This window comes from Amblyraja radiata, chromosome 15 (genome assembly GCF_010909765.2).
Source record: "Amblyraja radiata isolate CabotCenter1 chromosome 15, sAmbRad1.1.pri, whole genome shotgun sequence".
Taxonomy (NCBI): domain Eukaryota; kingdom Metazoa; phylum Chordata; class Chondrichthyes; order Rajiformes; family Rajidae; genus Amblyraja; species Amblyraja radiata.
Window position 1 is genome coordinate 50,424,724 of NC_045970.1, and position 15,563 is coordinate 50,440,286.

Genomic DNA, 15,563 nt, shown 5'->3' on the forward strand with positions numbered 1-15,563 from the left:
AAATGTCTTTTAAATGTTCAATGGTTTAATGGTACTTTATCGTGATATGTACCTTGGTCCAGTGACATTGCTTTCTTTGCATACAAATTAAAGGGCGCTCTTTTAAAAAGGAGGTGAGGAGGAACTTCTGTCATCAGAGGGTAGTTAATCTGTGGAACTCATTGCCACAGAGGGCTGTGGAGGCCAAGTCAGTGGATATTTTTAAGGCAGAGATAGGCAAGTTCCTGATTAGAACGGGTGTCGAGGGTTATGGGGAGAAGGCAGGTCAATGCGATTAGGTGGCAGAGATCAGCCATGATTGAGTTGACACGATCCTGGGATGTCAGGACTTTCATATGAAGAAAGACTGGATAGACTCGGCTTGTACTCGCTAGAATTTAGAAGATTGAGGTGGGATCTTATGGAAACGTACAAAATTCTTAAGGGGTTGGACAGGCTAGATGCAGGAAGATTGTTCCCGATGTTGGGGAAGTCCAGAACAAGGGGTCACAGTTTAAGGATAAGGGGGAAGTCTTTTAGGACTGAGATGAGAAAAATAATTTTCACACAGAGTGGTGAATCTGTGGAATTCGGTGCAGGAGTAGGCCATTCGGCCCTTCGAGCCTGCACCGCCATTCAATATGATCATGGCTGATCATCCAACTCAGTATCCTGTACCTGCCTTCTCTCCATTCCCCCTGAAGTGGGCGGCGAGACCGACGTCGCAGCGGCCTCTGCAGTCTTTCTGTGTATTTTTTTTTTTTTTGTCCTGTTGAGGGTTTAGTTTGTAGCGGGTTTTTAAATGTGTATGTGTGGGGGGTGGGGGGTGGGTGGGGGAAACTTTTAAATCTCTTCCCTGCATGGAGACCCGACCTTTTACCTGTCGGGTCTCCGTTGCCGTTGGGGCCTAGCGCCGTGGAGCGGCCTCCAACCGGAACGACCTGGAGGCTCAAGTCACGGAGCCTGTGGAGCTGTGGAGCTGCGGACCTACCTCCGTGGAGCTAGCCAGCTTCGGAGCGTGGAGAGCTGCGGTGGCGCGCTGCTGCGACCCGACTCCGGTGGATGGTGACACCGGGAGCTCGCGGGTCCCCGGTGGGAGACCGCTTTGCGGGGCACCGGCAACTTATCCCGCCCGAATTGCGGGGTTGAGAGTGACCTGGAGCGGGGCCTTACAACGCCCGGCGCGGCTTTAATTTGCCGCGGACTTGCTAGTGCCCGCCGGGGGCTCCAACTCCAAGACCCGGGGCAGGGCCTTACATCGCCCGGCGTGGCTTTAAGTGGCCGCGGTCTTGCTAGCGCCCGCTGGGGGCTTTGACCTCGACTGGGAGAGGAATGGAGAGCAGGGGAGAGATAAGACTTTGCCTTCCATCACAGTGAGGAGGAGACTCACTGTGATGGATGTTTGTGTGAATTGTGTTGGTGTGTGTCTTGGTTCTTTTCTTGTATGGCTGCAGAAACCAAATTTCGTTTGAACCTCATGTGCGGTTCAAATGACAAATAAAAGGTATTGTATTGTATTGTATTGTATTGTATTGTATTGTATTGTATCCCTTTAGCCACAAGGGCCACATCTAACTCCCTCTTAAATATTGCCAATGAACTGGCCTCAACTACCTTCTGTGGCAGAGAGTTCCAGAGATTCACCACTCTCTGTGTAAAAAATGATTTTCTCATCTTGGTCCTAAAGGATTTCCCCTCTATCCTTAAACTGTGACCCCTTGTCCTGGACTTCCCCAACATCGGGAACAATCATCCTGCATCTAGCCTGTCCAACCCCTTAAGAATTTTGTAAGTTTCTATAAGATCCCCCCTCAATCTTCTAAATTCTAGCGAGTACAAGCCGAGTCTATCCAGTTTTTCTTCATATGAAAGTCCTGACATCCCAGGAATCAGTCTGGTGAACCTTCTCTGCACTCCCTCCATGGCAAGAATGTCTTTCCTCAGATTTGGAGACCAAAACTGTACGCAATACTCCAGGTGTGGTCTCACCAAGACCCTGTACAACTGCAATGTTTTGGAACAGATTTTTACCGTCTGTAATCAGGTTTCTCAATGGGCCTTACATAAGAGGGAGTACTGCTGGATTCGCCTCTACCCCATTGTGGACATTGGAACCGTTGCACTACAGTGCTTAGAACTATAATCTGTATCTTCCCCGTTGTACAGGTGTGTAGGTTAATTGATATAAATGTAAATTGTCCCTAGAAGGTAAACACAAAATGCTGGAACGCTGAAGGAATGGGTGACATTTCAGACTGAAGAAGGGTCTCGACCCGAAACGTCACCCATTCCATCTCCCCGGAGATGCTGTCTGTCCCGTTGAGTTACTCCAGCATTTTGTGGCTACCTTCGATTTAAACCAGCATCTGCAGTTCTTTCCTACATAAATTGTCCCTAATCTGTGTAGGATAGTGTTAATATATGGGGATCGGTGGTCGGTGCAGATTCGGTTGGCCGAAGGGCCTGTGCCTCTAAACCAAACTAAACTACTGTGACTGATCAGTGGGAGTAGCTGGCTGGGAGGAGTGGGGTGGCAATTGGTTAGCGATTTTGAAGCGTGGCAGAATTACAAAAATGTTGTTCCCAGTTTAAAGATTCTCAAGGTCATGTATTGAGAGAGGAAAGGCTGAGTATAACACTGGAGAAAAGGGAAGCCAGGGAATTTACACATTGTTCTCATTTAGTGGTTCCTTGGCATCCAAATCATGCTGCAAAAATTCAAAGGATTTCCTTTCTCCCTGCAGCAAAGCAGCTGAAGAAATGAGTGACACTCAGTTCAACAGGAAGCTCCAGGGGTCTTATTGCTGACTGCAGTGGATGAAGAGATCACTCCTGGCTGATAGAAACTGCACCAGAGACACTTGCAGGTGTCACACAGGGCACAGACACTGGACGAAGAGAGACAGGGGCAGAGGGGGAGAGGCAGAGGGAGGGGCAGGGAGGGTGATAGGGAGAGGGAGGGGGGAAGAGGGAGGGGGGAAGATGGAGGGGGGGGAAAGAGGGGGAAAGAGGGAGGGGGGAAAGGGGAGGGGGAGGGGAGGAGAGAGGGAGGGAGGGAGAGGGAGAGGGAGAGAGGGAGTGAGAGAGAGAGGGAGGGAGAGAGAGAGAGAGAGGGAGAGGGAGAGAGTGAGGGAGAAAGAGGGAGAGAAAGAGGGAGGGGGAGAGAGGGGGAGAGACGGGAAGAGGGAGGGGGAGGGGGAAGAGGGAGGGGGAGGGGAGAGAGAGAGGGGAAGAGAGAGATGGAGGGGAGGGTGGAGAGAGATGGGGAAGGGGAAGGGGAAGGGGAGGGGAAGGGGGAGGGGGATAGGGGAGGGGAGGGGAAGGGGAAGGGGAGGGGAAGGGGGAGGGGGGGGGGGGAAAGGTACAATGAAATGCTCTTGAATCTTGATCTATTCCATCACAGCTTCTTACCTCTTTCAACCTGTTCACCTTCAGAGTTTTCTCAACGATGCACACCTGCTTCTGGAGCTGCTTGTTCTGCTCCTGGAGTTGCCCGATGGTTTCAATCAACTGGCAGATGTGCTCCAGATATCCCAGGCCTGAACTGCGGTCGACTGTCTTCTCCTGGTTTGCCTGAAGGGAAGGTGATATTAGCTGTTACAAAATGGAGCACAGGGAGCGGCGGTTATTGTTAGAGCTCACCTTCATTATTTGATCCTGCAGTAGATGAAGGACAGATGTAGACCCTATAGATGTAATCAGTGTAAGAAGGAACTGCAGATGCTGGTTTACACCGAAGATAGACACAGGTGCTGGAGGAACTCAGCGGGTCAGGCAGCATTTCTGGAGAAAATAAAGTGATGTTTCGGGTCGAGACATTTCATCAGATCGGGACTTGAGCCGAAACGTCACCTAGTCCTTTTCTCCAGAGATGCTGCCCGACCCGCTGAGTTACTCCAGCATTTTGTGTCCATCTTCTACGGGCTTGGAGAAAGCACACTGACGCCTCTATTTCCTCAGAAGGCTCAGGAAGTTCGGCACGTCCTCAGCAACTCTCACCAACTTCTACAGATGCGCTGCAGAAAGCATTTTGTGTCACAGCCGGGGGGGGGGGATGGAGCCAGCGATGACGGGCCAGGAGTGAGGCCGGTGGGAGATGAGAGGGATCCGGGGTCTGGTCCACTGCACCCTCACAGTCGGCTGTGGGAGGTGCCCCTGGGGTACACAGGTGGACGGGCAAGGAGAGGGACGTCGCATCCTAGGCAGGCGATGGCTGGAGGCCCACAGCAGCCTGGGGCTCGCCTGGATCAGGCACTGCTCATAGGAACTAGAGCGTGGACTGGACTTTGAAAATGGCGGCAATACGTGACGCCTCCTACATGTGGGCTCAGTGAACTATATATGTAGACTTGCTAATCGGGGGTGTTAGTTTAGAGACGACACCGACCAGTGATCCCCCCCACACATTAACACTGTCCTACACACACTAGGGGCAATTTATAATTTTACAAGCCAATTAACCCACAAACTTGTATGTCTTTGGAGTGTGGGAGGAAACCGGAGCCCCCGGAGAAAATCCACGCAGGTCACGGGGAGAACGTACGGACAAGCACCCGTAGTCAGGATTGAACCCGTGTCTCTGGCGCTGTAAGGCAGCGACTCTACTGCTGCGCCAACGTGCTTTGGCATGGCAATACTCGACTGGAGTGTTTGTATCAAAGATTATAGATCCTCTATAATCTTTGGTTTGTATGAAAGGAATTTCACTGTGCGTTTGCACTTTGCACTTGACAATAAAAGCATCTCTGAACCATTGGTCCATCGATGGCCTTGGGAATCCCGAGCTTACAAATGCATTGTTGGTCGGAGAGCTCTGCACGGGATGTGATTTAACCTGAAGAGCGTGTGGGAAGTGAGCACTCGAGTCTCGGCCTCCTAGTCCACAGTGCCAAGCCCTTGTTTGAGTGCCTGGTGCATCCACAATGATGTGGCCTCCAGCACTGGCGTGTCGCCACTGATGCCACGCTTGAGGTATCCCAGCGTAGCGAAACAATCCCAGAAAGAGCCAGCATACTCACGGACTTTGGAAGAATGAATGTGCAACCAAAAGACCAGTGAAATTGCTCTATCAGGTCTCCCAATATCAGTCAAGAGCTCCTTCGATTAATAATTAAAAGCCACAAACTGGCACACCCTGTTGTTGTTCTACAGAGAATGTTCTACCTCAGCTGCAGAATTACACAACTGCAATACACACTCCACAGAATTGTGGGCACAGCCCAGACCACCGCACAATCGTACGGGAAAAAGCAGGAATGGGGTACTGATTTTAGATGATCATATTGAATGGCTCGAATGGCTCTCCTGCACCTATTTTTCTATGTTTCTAACTTCCCTTCCATTGATTCCATATGCACTTCCCCGCTGCCTCGGCAAGGACATCAGCATAATCAAGGACCAGTCTCACCCCCGGTCACTCCCTCTTCTCCCCTCTGGTGAGATGCACAGAAGTGTGAAAATGCACACCTGCAGATTCAGGGACCGTTTCTTCCAAACTGTCACCAGGCAACTGAACCATCCTATCAACAACTAGTGAGCGGTCCTGACTTACCATCTACCTCATTAGAGACCCCCAGACTATCTTTAATCATACTTTACAGCTACTAACCAGAACTGTTTGAAACAGAGAAACATAGAAAATAGGTGCAGGAGGAGGCCATTCGGCCCTTCGAGTCAGCACTGCCATTCATTGCGATCATGGCTGATCATCCCCAATCAATAACCCGTGCCTGCCTTCTCCCCATATCCCTTGATTCCACTAGCCCCTAGAGCACTATCTAACTCTCTCTTAAATCCATCCAGTGATTTTGCCTCCACTGCCCTCTGTGGCAGGGAATTCCACAAATTCGCAACTCTCTGGGTGAAAAAGTGTTATCTCACCCCAGTCTTAAATGGCCTCCCCTTTATTCTAAGACTGTGGCCCCTGGTTCTGTACTCACCCAACATTGGGAACATTTTTCCTGCATCTAGCTTGTCCAGTTCGATTTTAATTTTATATGTTTCTATAAGATCTCCCCTCATCCTTCTAAACTCCAGTGAATACAAGCCTAGTCTTTTCAATCTTTCCTCATATGACAGTCCCGCCATCCCAGGGATCAATCTCGTGAACCTGCGCTGCACCAGTGTTTGGTTTAGTTTAGTTTATTATTGTAGTTTAGGTTAGTTTATTGTCACGTGTACCAAGGTGGAGTGAAGACTTTTTGTCGAAAAGCTATCCAGTCAGCGGAAAGACTGTACATGAGACCCTCGGGGACCATTGGGTTATGTTTAGTTGGACTTTACTGAACTTTATCTTGCACTATAAGTTAATTCCTTTATCCCATATCTGTACGCTGTGTGGATGGCTCAACCACTACTGCTGCGCCCGCCACTGTACCACTGGTATCTTTTATTCTGAGACTATGACCCCTCAGATACATCCACCCTGCAATAATTCTGCTTGTTTTGAAAAGGCAACCCATGTTTCGTGTTAGAAACTGTAGATGCTGGTTTACAAACAAAGACACAAAGTGCTGCAGTAACTCAGCGGGACAGGCAGCATCTCTGGAGAACATAGAATGGAGACATTTCGGGCAGGGGCCCTTCTTCTTAATTTTTTTTTTAGGCAATTTACGTACAGGGATCCGTACAGGGAGTCTGAAGAAGGGTCCCAACTCGAATTGTTACCTATCCATGTTTTCCAGACATGCTGCCTGATCTGCTAAGTCCACGATTCCTGGCATTCCTTTGTGTCCACATTTCCTGGTGTTCATCAGTAAAGTTTGTCTGCATTGTGACATGGGTCTAGCAAGAATATTTATAGACATTGACAACACGGAAAGAGGCCCTTTGGCCCAACTCACTCATGCCGACCAAGATGCCCCATCTAAACTTGTCCCATTTGCCCATATCCCCAAAAATGTTTCCTTTCCAAATGTCAGCAAAGTCTCCTAATCTCTTAAAATGTAAAGATACAGCGTAGAAACAGGCTCTTCAGCCCACCGAGTATCTTCAGCGACCAGCGATCCCCGCACATTGACACTATCCTACACACACTAGCGACAATTGTACATTGATACCGCACCAATTATCCTACAAACCTGCATGTGTTTGGAGTGCGGGAGGGAACCGAAGATCTCGGAGAAAACCCACGCAGGTCACGGGGAGAAGAACGTACAAACTCCGCACAGACAGCACCCGTAGCCGGGATCGAACCCGGGTCACTGGCGCTGTGAGGCAGCAACTCAACCGCTGTGTCACGGACAAAGGGTCAGCATCAAAGGATCACTGCGTTTTCTGGAGGATTTCACTCAAGACCGTAACTCGATGAAAGCATTCCGAATACATGTCCACTCTGCACTTTCACCAATTGTTCTCTGTAATCTCACGACAGCTTTGCCCTCTGCTCTGTTCCATTGTTCAGACAGAACAGGAGTTCATTGGAGAATTTCCCCCGTTCCTGTACTTTCCCCACACAACCTGTACGATGCGTGCACCTGTGGGAATGGGAACTCATTGTCCTGAAAAATAAAATGTCCGAACCTCCGTCGAGCACATTCCAGGCTTTATCCAGTATCGCTATATTCCTCATCTCCTTCCCATCGCTGAACAACTCATGCCTTGTGCTCTGGGGACAGGTCATCTCCTCAACCCTCGGAAACAAACTCCGCCCAAATAAATTTCTAAATGTGGTCTCTACGGCCAGAGTTGGGATAAGACGAGATGGAACTGTTATGAGTTTTTACAAGGCCAAATGCAGAAATAGCTATTTAAAGACAACTGTTTATGGTTGATTGAAAGCATGATGCCCAAGGGATTAGGGGGAAGTCTTGTAGGACCGAGATGAGAAAAAAAAAATTCACACAGAGAGTGGTGAATCTGTGGAATTCTCTGCCACAGAAAGTAGTTGAGGCCAGTTCATTGGCTATATTTAAGAGGGAGTTAGATGTGGCCCTTGTGGCTAAAGGGATCAGGGGGTATGGAGAGAAGGCAGGTACAGGATACTGAGTTGGATGATCAGCCATGATCATATTGAATGGCGGTGCAGGCTCGAAGGGCCGAATGGCCTACTCCTGCACCTATTTTCTATGTTTCTATGAAAATAGAAAATGTTGAGGATACTCTGCTGGTTAGTCGGCAACAATGGAGGGAGAAAAAGGTCAGTTATTACTGTTCCAGTGTGTTAATCATTAGCCTGTTATCCCCAGCATTCTCATTTCTATTTCCCGATTTTGAGCATCACATTCTTGTGTTTGCCTGTCGATATTTATTTGGTGTCCGGTGTTCATTGCAAAACAGAAAGCAAAATGCCCTTTGCTTTGTAACTCTATGTTCATGATGTCTTGCTGGGGGCTGCAAGGAATGGCAGAGACATTGGCCTGAAATCATGTCATAATCTAGCTTCATAGACGAGCAGTGGTTTAGTTTAGTTTAGAGATACAGCGTGGAAACGGGGAGCTTCGTCACCGACCAGCGATCCCCGCACACCAGCACTACCCTACACACACGACAAGGGACAACTTTACATTTACACCGAGCCAATTAAACTACAAACCTGTGGGTCTTTGGAGCAAAGATCCTCCGCTATAAGATCTTTGCTTTGGAGTGTGGGAGGAAACGGAAAAACTCGGATAAAACCCACGCAGGTCACGGGGAGAACGTACGAACTCCGAGCAGACAAGGATCCGTAGTTGGGATCGAACCCGCACATCTGGAGCTGAAAGTGCTGTAAGGCAGCAACTCTACCTATCCATAGATCTGATCGTGCAGAAGATGTGACAGAACTCAAGAGAGAAAGGCAGATACATTGAGTAAGATCTCCATCAGGTAGAAGAAGTGGTCTCTGTAATAGCACCCTCATCTTGCAGCTTAAGACTGTTCCTTTCATCAGTAAGATCATAGCCAATCCTATCTAAATACATAGAACAAAGACCCGTACAACGCAGGAACAGGCCCTTCGGCCCACAATGTCTGCCAAACATGGTGTAAAGAGTCACGAGTCATTAGTGTTTATTGTCATACGTACAAGAGTACATATGGTCTGAAGAAGGAGCTCGACCCCAAACGTCACCCCTTCCTTCTATCCACAGATGCTGCCCGTCCCGCTGAGTTACTCCTGCATTTTGTCTCTATCTTTGACAACATGACAAAGAGGTTCATCTAATCTCCTCTGTCTGCACGTGATCCGTATCCCTCTACTCCCAACATGTACCTTCAGTAACCTTTAAAATCCTCTTTAAAACTTACGTCCCCCTGGGTTTTACATTGTCAGTCATCTGGAAGCATGGATCAAGCCTGCGTGCGCTCTATCATATTATGTTCAATCGCATAAAGTGTACTTTTGTACAGCTGCCTATGGTGTGGCACCTCATCCACGGTTTAGGTTAAGGTTACTGTGAAGAGCTTTGTTTTACATGCTATCAAATTGGGTCAAGTAATATACATAAATACAATCAAGTCCAACTGAAGTACAATAGGTAGAGCAAAGGGGAAGATAGAGGATGCGGAATACAGCATTGTAGCGCAGAAAATTCCATAGGTCAAGTATAATGTCCGCAGTGGGGCAGAGATGAATCACACAGTGCCTTCAGGGCCTGTCCCACGAGCATGCGACTCCATGCGGCAAGCGCGACCTAAAGGGCCTGTGCCACGAGCATGCGACTCCATGCAACAAGCGCGACCTAACGTGGTCCCTTGAGCCGTACGGCCTCGCGGGGCCGGTCCCACTTCGATCGCCGGAGCCGTATGGAGTTGTGCGGAGGTGGTCCCGACATCGCACGGGGCTCCGAAAAACTGACCGTGTTCAAAAATTCCGCGCGGCAACGGCCTGCCGGCCCGCAGCCACCTCGACGCCGTGCGTCACGCGCGAACTTCCCGCGGACTTCGCTCGAACTTCATGTCACTCACTCGACCTCCACGCGGCCCCCGCTTCTGGTTTGGTCGCGCTTGCCGCATGCAGGCGCATGCTCGTGGGACAGGCCCTTAAACTTATGGAAGGACCATTCACAAACCCGATAACAGTGGGGGGAAAAGCTGTCCCGAGGCTGGTGATGCGCACTTTCAAACCTCTGGACCTTTTCCGTCATGGGGAGCAGGGAGAAGTAGGAATGACTGGGGTGGGACAAGTCTTTGATTATGTTGGCTGCCTTCCCGAGGCAGCATGAAGTGTGGATGGAGTCAACGGTGGGGAGTCTGGTCTGTGTGGTGGGCTGGACGACATCTGGTCTTTTACAAGTCTAGATCTATTCATCTACGATGCTGTTACATTCTCAACAACAACCTCTTGATGCTTGGCGTGAGCAGAAAGGCCTTTTTCTAGGCTGCATGACTCTCAGAACCTAATATTAAATATGTTACAAGCTGCTTTTTTAAGACTCTGCTTAAACAGACGGGTTTTTATGTGTCTTGCAACGATAATAATGTATATAGCAATTGCTTAAAGACAGATTAAATAGTCTGTATTCCCTATTTTTCTCCATTTCCTGAATAGATTTACTACCTTCCAATTTACTGGAAACATTCCAGAATCTAAGGAATTTTGGATGATCATAATCACTGCATCCACTTTGACTGTAGTTTGTTAAAGGAAACTCCGACATGCAGGCCATCACTTCCAAGGGTTTCATTGGCATTTAGACCTCTTATTTTCTACAGTTGGTTAATTTTACTGACATTCATTAATTTCAGATCCTTACTGTCATTAACCACTTTGTCCTGCACCCTTTTAAATACATTATTTCACGATGAAATCAGATAAATTGCTTGTTTAACAATCATGCTACACATTCAGGGTGGTACAGTGGTAGAGCCAGTGCCTCAAAACGCCAGAGACCCGGATTAGGTCCTGACTACAGGTGCTGTCTGTACGGAGTTTGCACGTTCTCACTGTGACCACATGAGTTTCCTCCCAGTGCTCCTGTTTCCTCCCACACTCCAAAGACGTACAGGTTTGTTGGTTAATTAGCTTTTGTAAATTGTAACTTGTCCCGAGTGTGTAGCATTCGGGGTGATTGCTGAACGGCGCAGACTCGCTGGGCCAAAGAGATGTTTCCACACTGTATGTATAAAAGCTTCTTTCCCACTGTTATCAGACTACATAATATTCTTCTCTTAACTGTGGGTGTAATCCCAATCTTCCATGCTACCACATTGGACCCCTTGCACTTTTTTTAATCAGCACTTTCTCTATAAATAACTCTGTAATTTTGTGACATTATATTCTGAATTCTGGTATTTTTCACCTTTCAGTACCTATTGTACGTGTATAGCTTGATTATACTCATGTACAATATGGTTTAACTGGAGAGCAGGCAATCAAATATTTTCACTGTATTTCAGTATGTCACATTAGTAAACCAATACCAATGTAGACACAAGAGTAACTCAGTGGGACAGACAGCATCTCTGGAGAGAAGGAATGGGTGACGTTTCAGGTCAAGGCACCCTCTTCAGACTGGTCTGGGGAAATGGAAACGAGAGATGCAGAGAGATACAGATGTAATACCAATACATCCACATCTGCGCAAATGCACATTGGTTTTGGCCTCACAGGTTGGGTAGTTGTGTTGCAATGGATATGATGCCTATACTCTCTTATCTCTCTGAAGAGTATGCAAGGAATGTCAACTATTTATGGTTCTTGTGAAGAAGAAAACTGGTCAACTCCTCAGAATTCCTGAAGCTTTGGCACATTGCTTCAGGACAGCTTAGTGAAGATTTATGTGAAACCTGGCGATTATCAACAGAGTGAAACTGATGAACTCCTGGTTGCTCTTGGTTCATTAAAGCAACATTCGCTGCAAGCTCAGGACACCTTCTCACTCTTCTCTTATGCAGGGGCATTTGAGGAAACTGCAGAAACCTTTGACTCTGTATCTGCCAAACTGCTTCAGAGTCATAGAGTGATACAGTGTGGAAACAGGCCCTTTGGCCCAACTTGCTCACACCGCCAACAATGTCCCAGCTACACTAGTCCCACTTGCATGCGCTTGGTCCATATCCCTCCAAACCTGTCCAATCCATGTACCTGCCTAACTGTTTCTTAAATGATGAGATAGTCCCAGCCTCAACTACCTCCTCTGGCAGCTTGTTCCATACACCCACCACCTTTGTGTGAAAAAGTTACCCCTCGGATTCCTATTAAATCTTTTCCCCTTCACCTTGAACCTATGTCCTCTGGTCCTCGATTCCCCTACTCTGAGCAAATGACTCTGTGCATCTACCCGATCTATTCCTCTGATGATTTTGTATACCTCTATAAGATCTCTCCTCATCCTCCTGCGCTCCATGGAATAGAGACCCAGCCTACTCAACCTCTCCCTATAGCTCACACCCTCTAGCCCTGGCAACATCCTCGTAAATCTTTTCTGAACCCTTTCAAGCTTGACAATAGCTTTCCTATAATATGGTGCCCAGAACTGAACACAATATTCTAAATGCGCTCTCACCAATGTCTTATACAACTGCAACATGACCTCCAAACTCCTAAACTCAATACTTTGACTAATGAAGGCCAAAGTGGCAAAAGCCTTTTTGACCACCTTATCTACCTGCGACTCGGCCTACAAGGAACCATGCACCTGTACTCCTAGCTCCCTCTGCTCTACATCACTACCCAGAGGCTTAACATTTACTGTGTTGGTCCTGCCCAAAATGCAACACCTCACACTTCTCTGTATTAAATTCCATCAACCATGCCTCCACCCACCTGGCCAATCGATCCAGTTCCTGCTGCAATCTTTCGCAACCATCTTCACTATCCGCAAAACCACTAACTTTCGTATCATCAGCAAACTTGCTAATCTTGCCCTGTATGTTCTCATCCAAATCATTGATGTAGATGACAAACGGTAATGGGCCTAGCACCGAACCCTGAGGCACACCACTAGTCACAGGCATCCAGTCCGAGAAGCAACCTTCCACCATCACCCTCTGCTTCCTTCCATGGAGCCAATTTGCTATCCATTCAGCTATCTCTCCTTGGATCACATGCGATCTAACCTTCCAGAGCAGCCTACCATGTGGAACATTGTCGAATGTGGTCGGTGTGGACTCGGTGGGCTGATGGACCTGCTTTCACTCTGTATCTCTAAACTGATCTAAATTGTCACAGACCAAGAGGAGATGCAACAGGGGGTGGGATAGAGTGGAAGGACAGATGTGGAAAATTATGATGAGCATAGTCTTGTCACTACATTTTCATTGGCAGCAATAAGCATCAGAAGTTCTGGCTGATCATAGACCCACTCAATGAATGTTCTAAAGACAGTCACAGACTAATTCAGCGGGACAGGCAGCATCTCTGGAGAGAAAGAATGGGTGACGTTTCGTGTCGAGACCCTTCTTCAGACTGTCTGAAGAAGGGTCTCTACCCAAAACATCACCCATGCCTTCTCTCCAGAGATGCTGCCTGTCCCGCTGAGTTACTCCTGCTTTTTGTGTCTATCTTCGGTTTAAACCAGCATCTGCAGTTCCTTCCTACGCAACGTTCCAAAGACATTCAGTAAAATCTCTTTCCCAACCACAGGAACACACCCGGTTCCAAAGGTTAGCAAAGGAACAACGAATTAACTGCTATTATTTAATACACAACGTGCTGGAGTACAGGCCCACTAAAAAAAAAATCCCCTCAAAGTATGCCAACTTTGAGAGAACTCTTCTCCTCTCTCTGGCGGGAGTTCTGTAAGACCCTCTCTCCCTCTGTGATTCCTGCTGCTCCCCTGCCTTTCAATCACCAATCACTCGCTAGGCTTCGTCCCACCCACACCTCTCTTTTCTAATTTTCTCCCCCCTACTCAGATCAGTCTGAGGAAAGGTCCAGAGCCGAAATGTCACCTGTCTATTCCCATCACATAGTGCTGGAGTTACTCTCAAGCTCACAAGTTATAGGAGTAGAATGAGGCCATTTGGCCCATCGAGTCCACTCCGCCATTCAATCATGGCTGATGTCTGCCTCCTAACCCCATTTTCCTGCCTACTTCCCATAACCCTTGACACCCGTTCTAATCAACAATTTGTCTATCTCTGCCGTAAAAATCTCCACTGACTTGGCCTCCACAGCCCTCTGTGGCAATGAGTTCCACAAATTAACTAAAGAAGTTCCTCCTCACCTCCTTTCTAAAAGAGCGCCCTTTAATTCTGAGGCTTTGACATCTGGTCCCAGACTCTCCCACCAGTGGAAACATCCTTTCTACCCTATCCACTCGATCTATGCCTTTCATTATTCTGTAAGTTTCTATGAGGTTCCCCCCTCAACCGTCTAAACTCCAGCGAGTAGAGAGGCCGGTTGCAGCCAAACGCAGCGCCTCAGGCAACATCTCTGGAGGACTTGGTTTTTAGGTGACGTTTCCAGTCGGGACCTTTCTTCAGACTATGGAAATCTCCTCCACAAATGTTGCCTGACTCGCTGAGTTACTTCAGCCAGCACTTTGTGTTTTACTCAAGCTTTCAGCATCTGCACCCCTTATGGCTGCAGATACAGGAATAATGCACAAGGCCTGTCATTTTTTTAAATTGCTATGTGGTTCAATGCAAGGACAGTAATGAAGACGGCAAATGAGAGGTTAGACATGCGTAAATACTTTGTAGCAACTGCTGCAAAGTAACTTTTCTAGTTGTACTGCCAACACTTATCAGTGTTGGGGAAAGATTCAATGGCATTTAAGGGAGGAAGCATGCTGTACACACGTTGTTCTATCTGTAAGTGTGCAAAAGATACCAGGAAAACATCAGATGTGCCCAAATGAATCTCGCAGGGTGGCGGGCATTCAGAACAAGCTGTATGAGGGAGCAGGAGCTAGGAACTGCAAATGCTGGTTAACCAAAGAAGACACAATGTGCTGGAGTAGATCAGGCAGCATCCCAGTAGAGCACAGATAGATGACATTTCGAGTTGGACCCTTCTTTAGAATGACAGTAATAATGCCCCTGTCCCACTTAGGAAACCTGAACGGAAACCTCAGGAGACTTTAGAAACAAAGAAACATAGAAAATAGGTGCAGGAGTAGGCCATTCGGCCCTTCGTGCCTGCACCGCCATTCAATATGATCATGGCTGATCATCCAACTCAGTATCCCGTACCTGCCTTCTCTCCATACCCCATGATCCCTTTAGCCACAAGGGCCACATCTAACTCCCTCTTAAATATAGCCAATGAACTGGCCTCAACTACCTTCTGTGGGAGAGAGTTCCACAGATTCACCACTCTCTGTGTGAAAAATGTTTTTCTCATCTCGGTCCTAAAGGATTTCCCCCTTATCCTTAAGCTGTGACCCCTTGTCCTGGACTTCCCCAACATCGGGAACAATCTTCCTGCATCTAGCCTGTCCAACCCCTTAAGAATTTTGTAAGTTTCTATAAGATTCCCCCTCAATCTTCTAAGCGGATCAGGCAGGGTCTCTGGAGAAAAGGAATAGGTGATGTTTGGGGTACTTGACCCGCTGAGTTACTCCAGCATTTTGTGGCGGTCTTCGTTGTAAACCAGCATCTGCAATTCCTTCCTACGTGAATTAAATATTGTTATATTCAAGATATATATAAGATCCCCCCTCAATCTTCTAAATTCTAGCGAGTACAAGCCGAGTCTATCCAGTCTTTCTTCATATGAA

The 15,563-nt window shown here is 47.7% G+C and overlaps 1 protein-coding gene across 3 annotated transcripts in view; it reads right to left on the reverse strand.

Moving 5' to 3' along the window:
* Positions 1 to 15,563, reverse strand: part of LOC116981393 — a 55,275-nt gene that overhangs the window by 23,458 nt on the left and 16,254 nt on the right. For all 3 annotated transcript variants that reach the window (XM_033034440.1, XM_033034437.1, XM_033034439.1), the window contains exon 3: positions 3,391 to 3,552. In XM_033034440.1, coding sequence (XP_032890331.1) covers positions 3,391 to 3,552 — 162 coding nt within the window. The remainder of the gene's footprint in view (positions 1 to 3,390; positions 3,553 to 15,563) is intronic.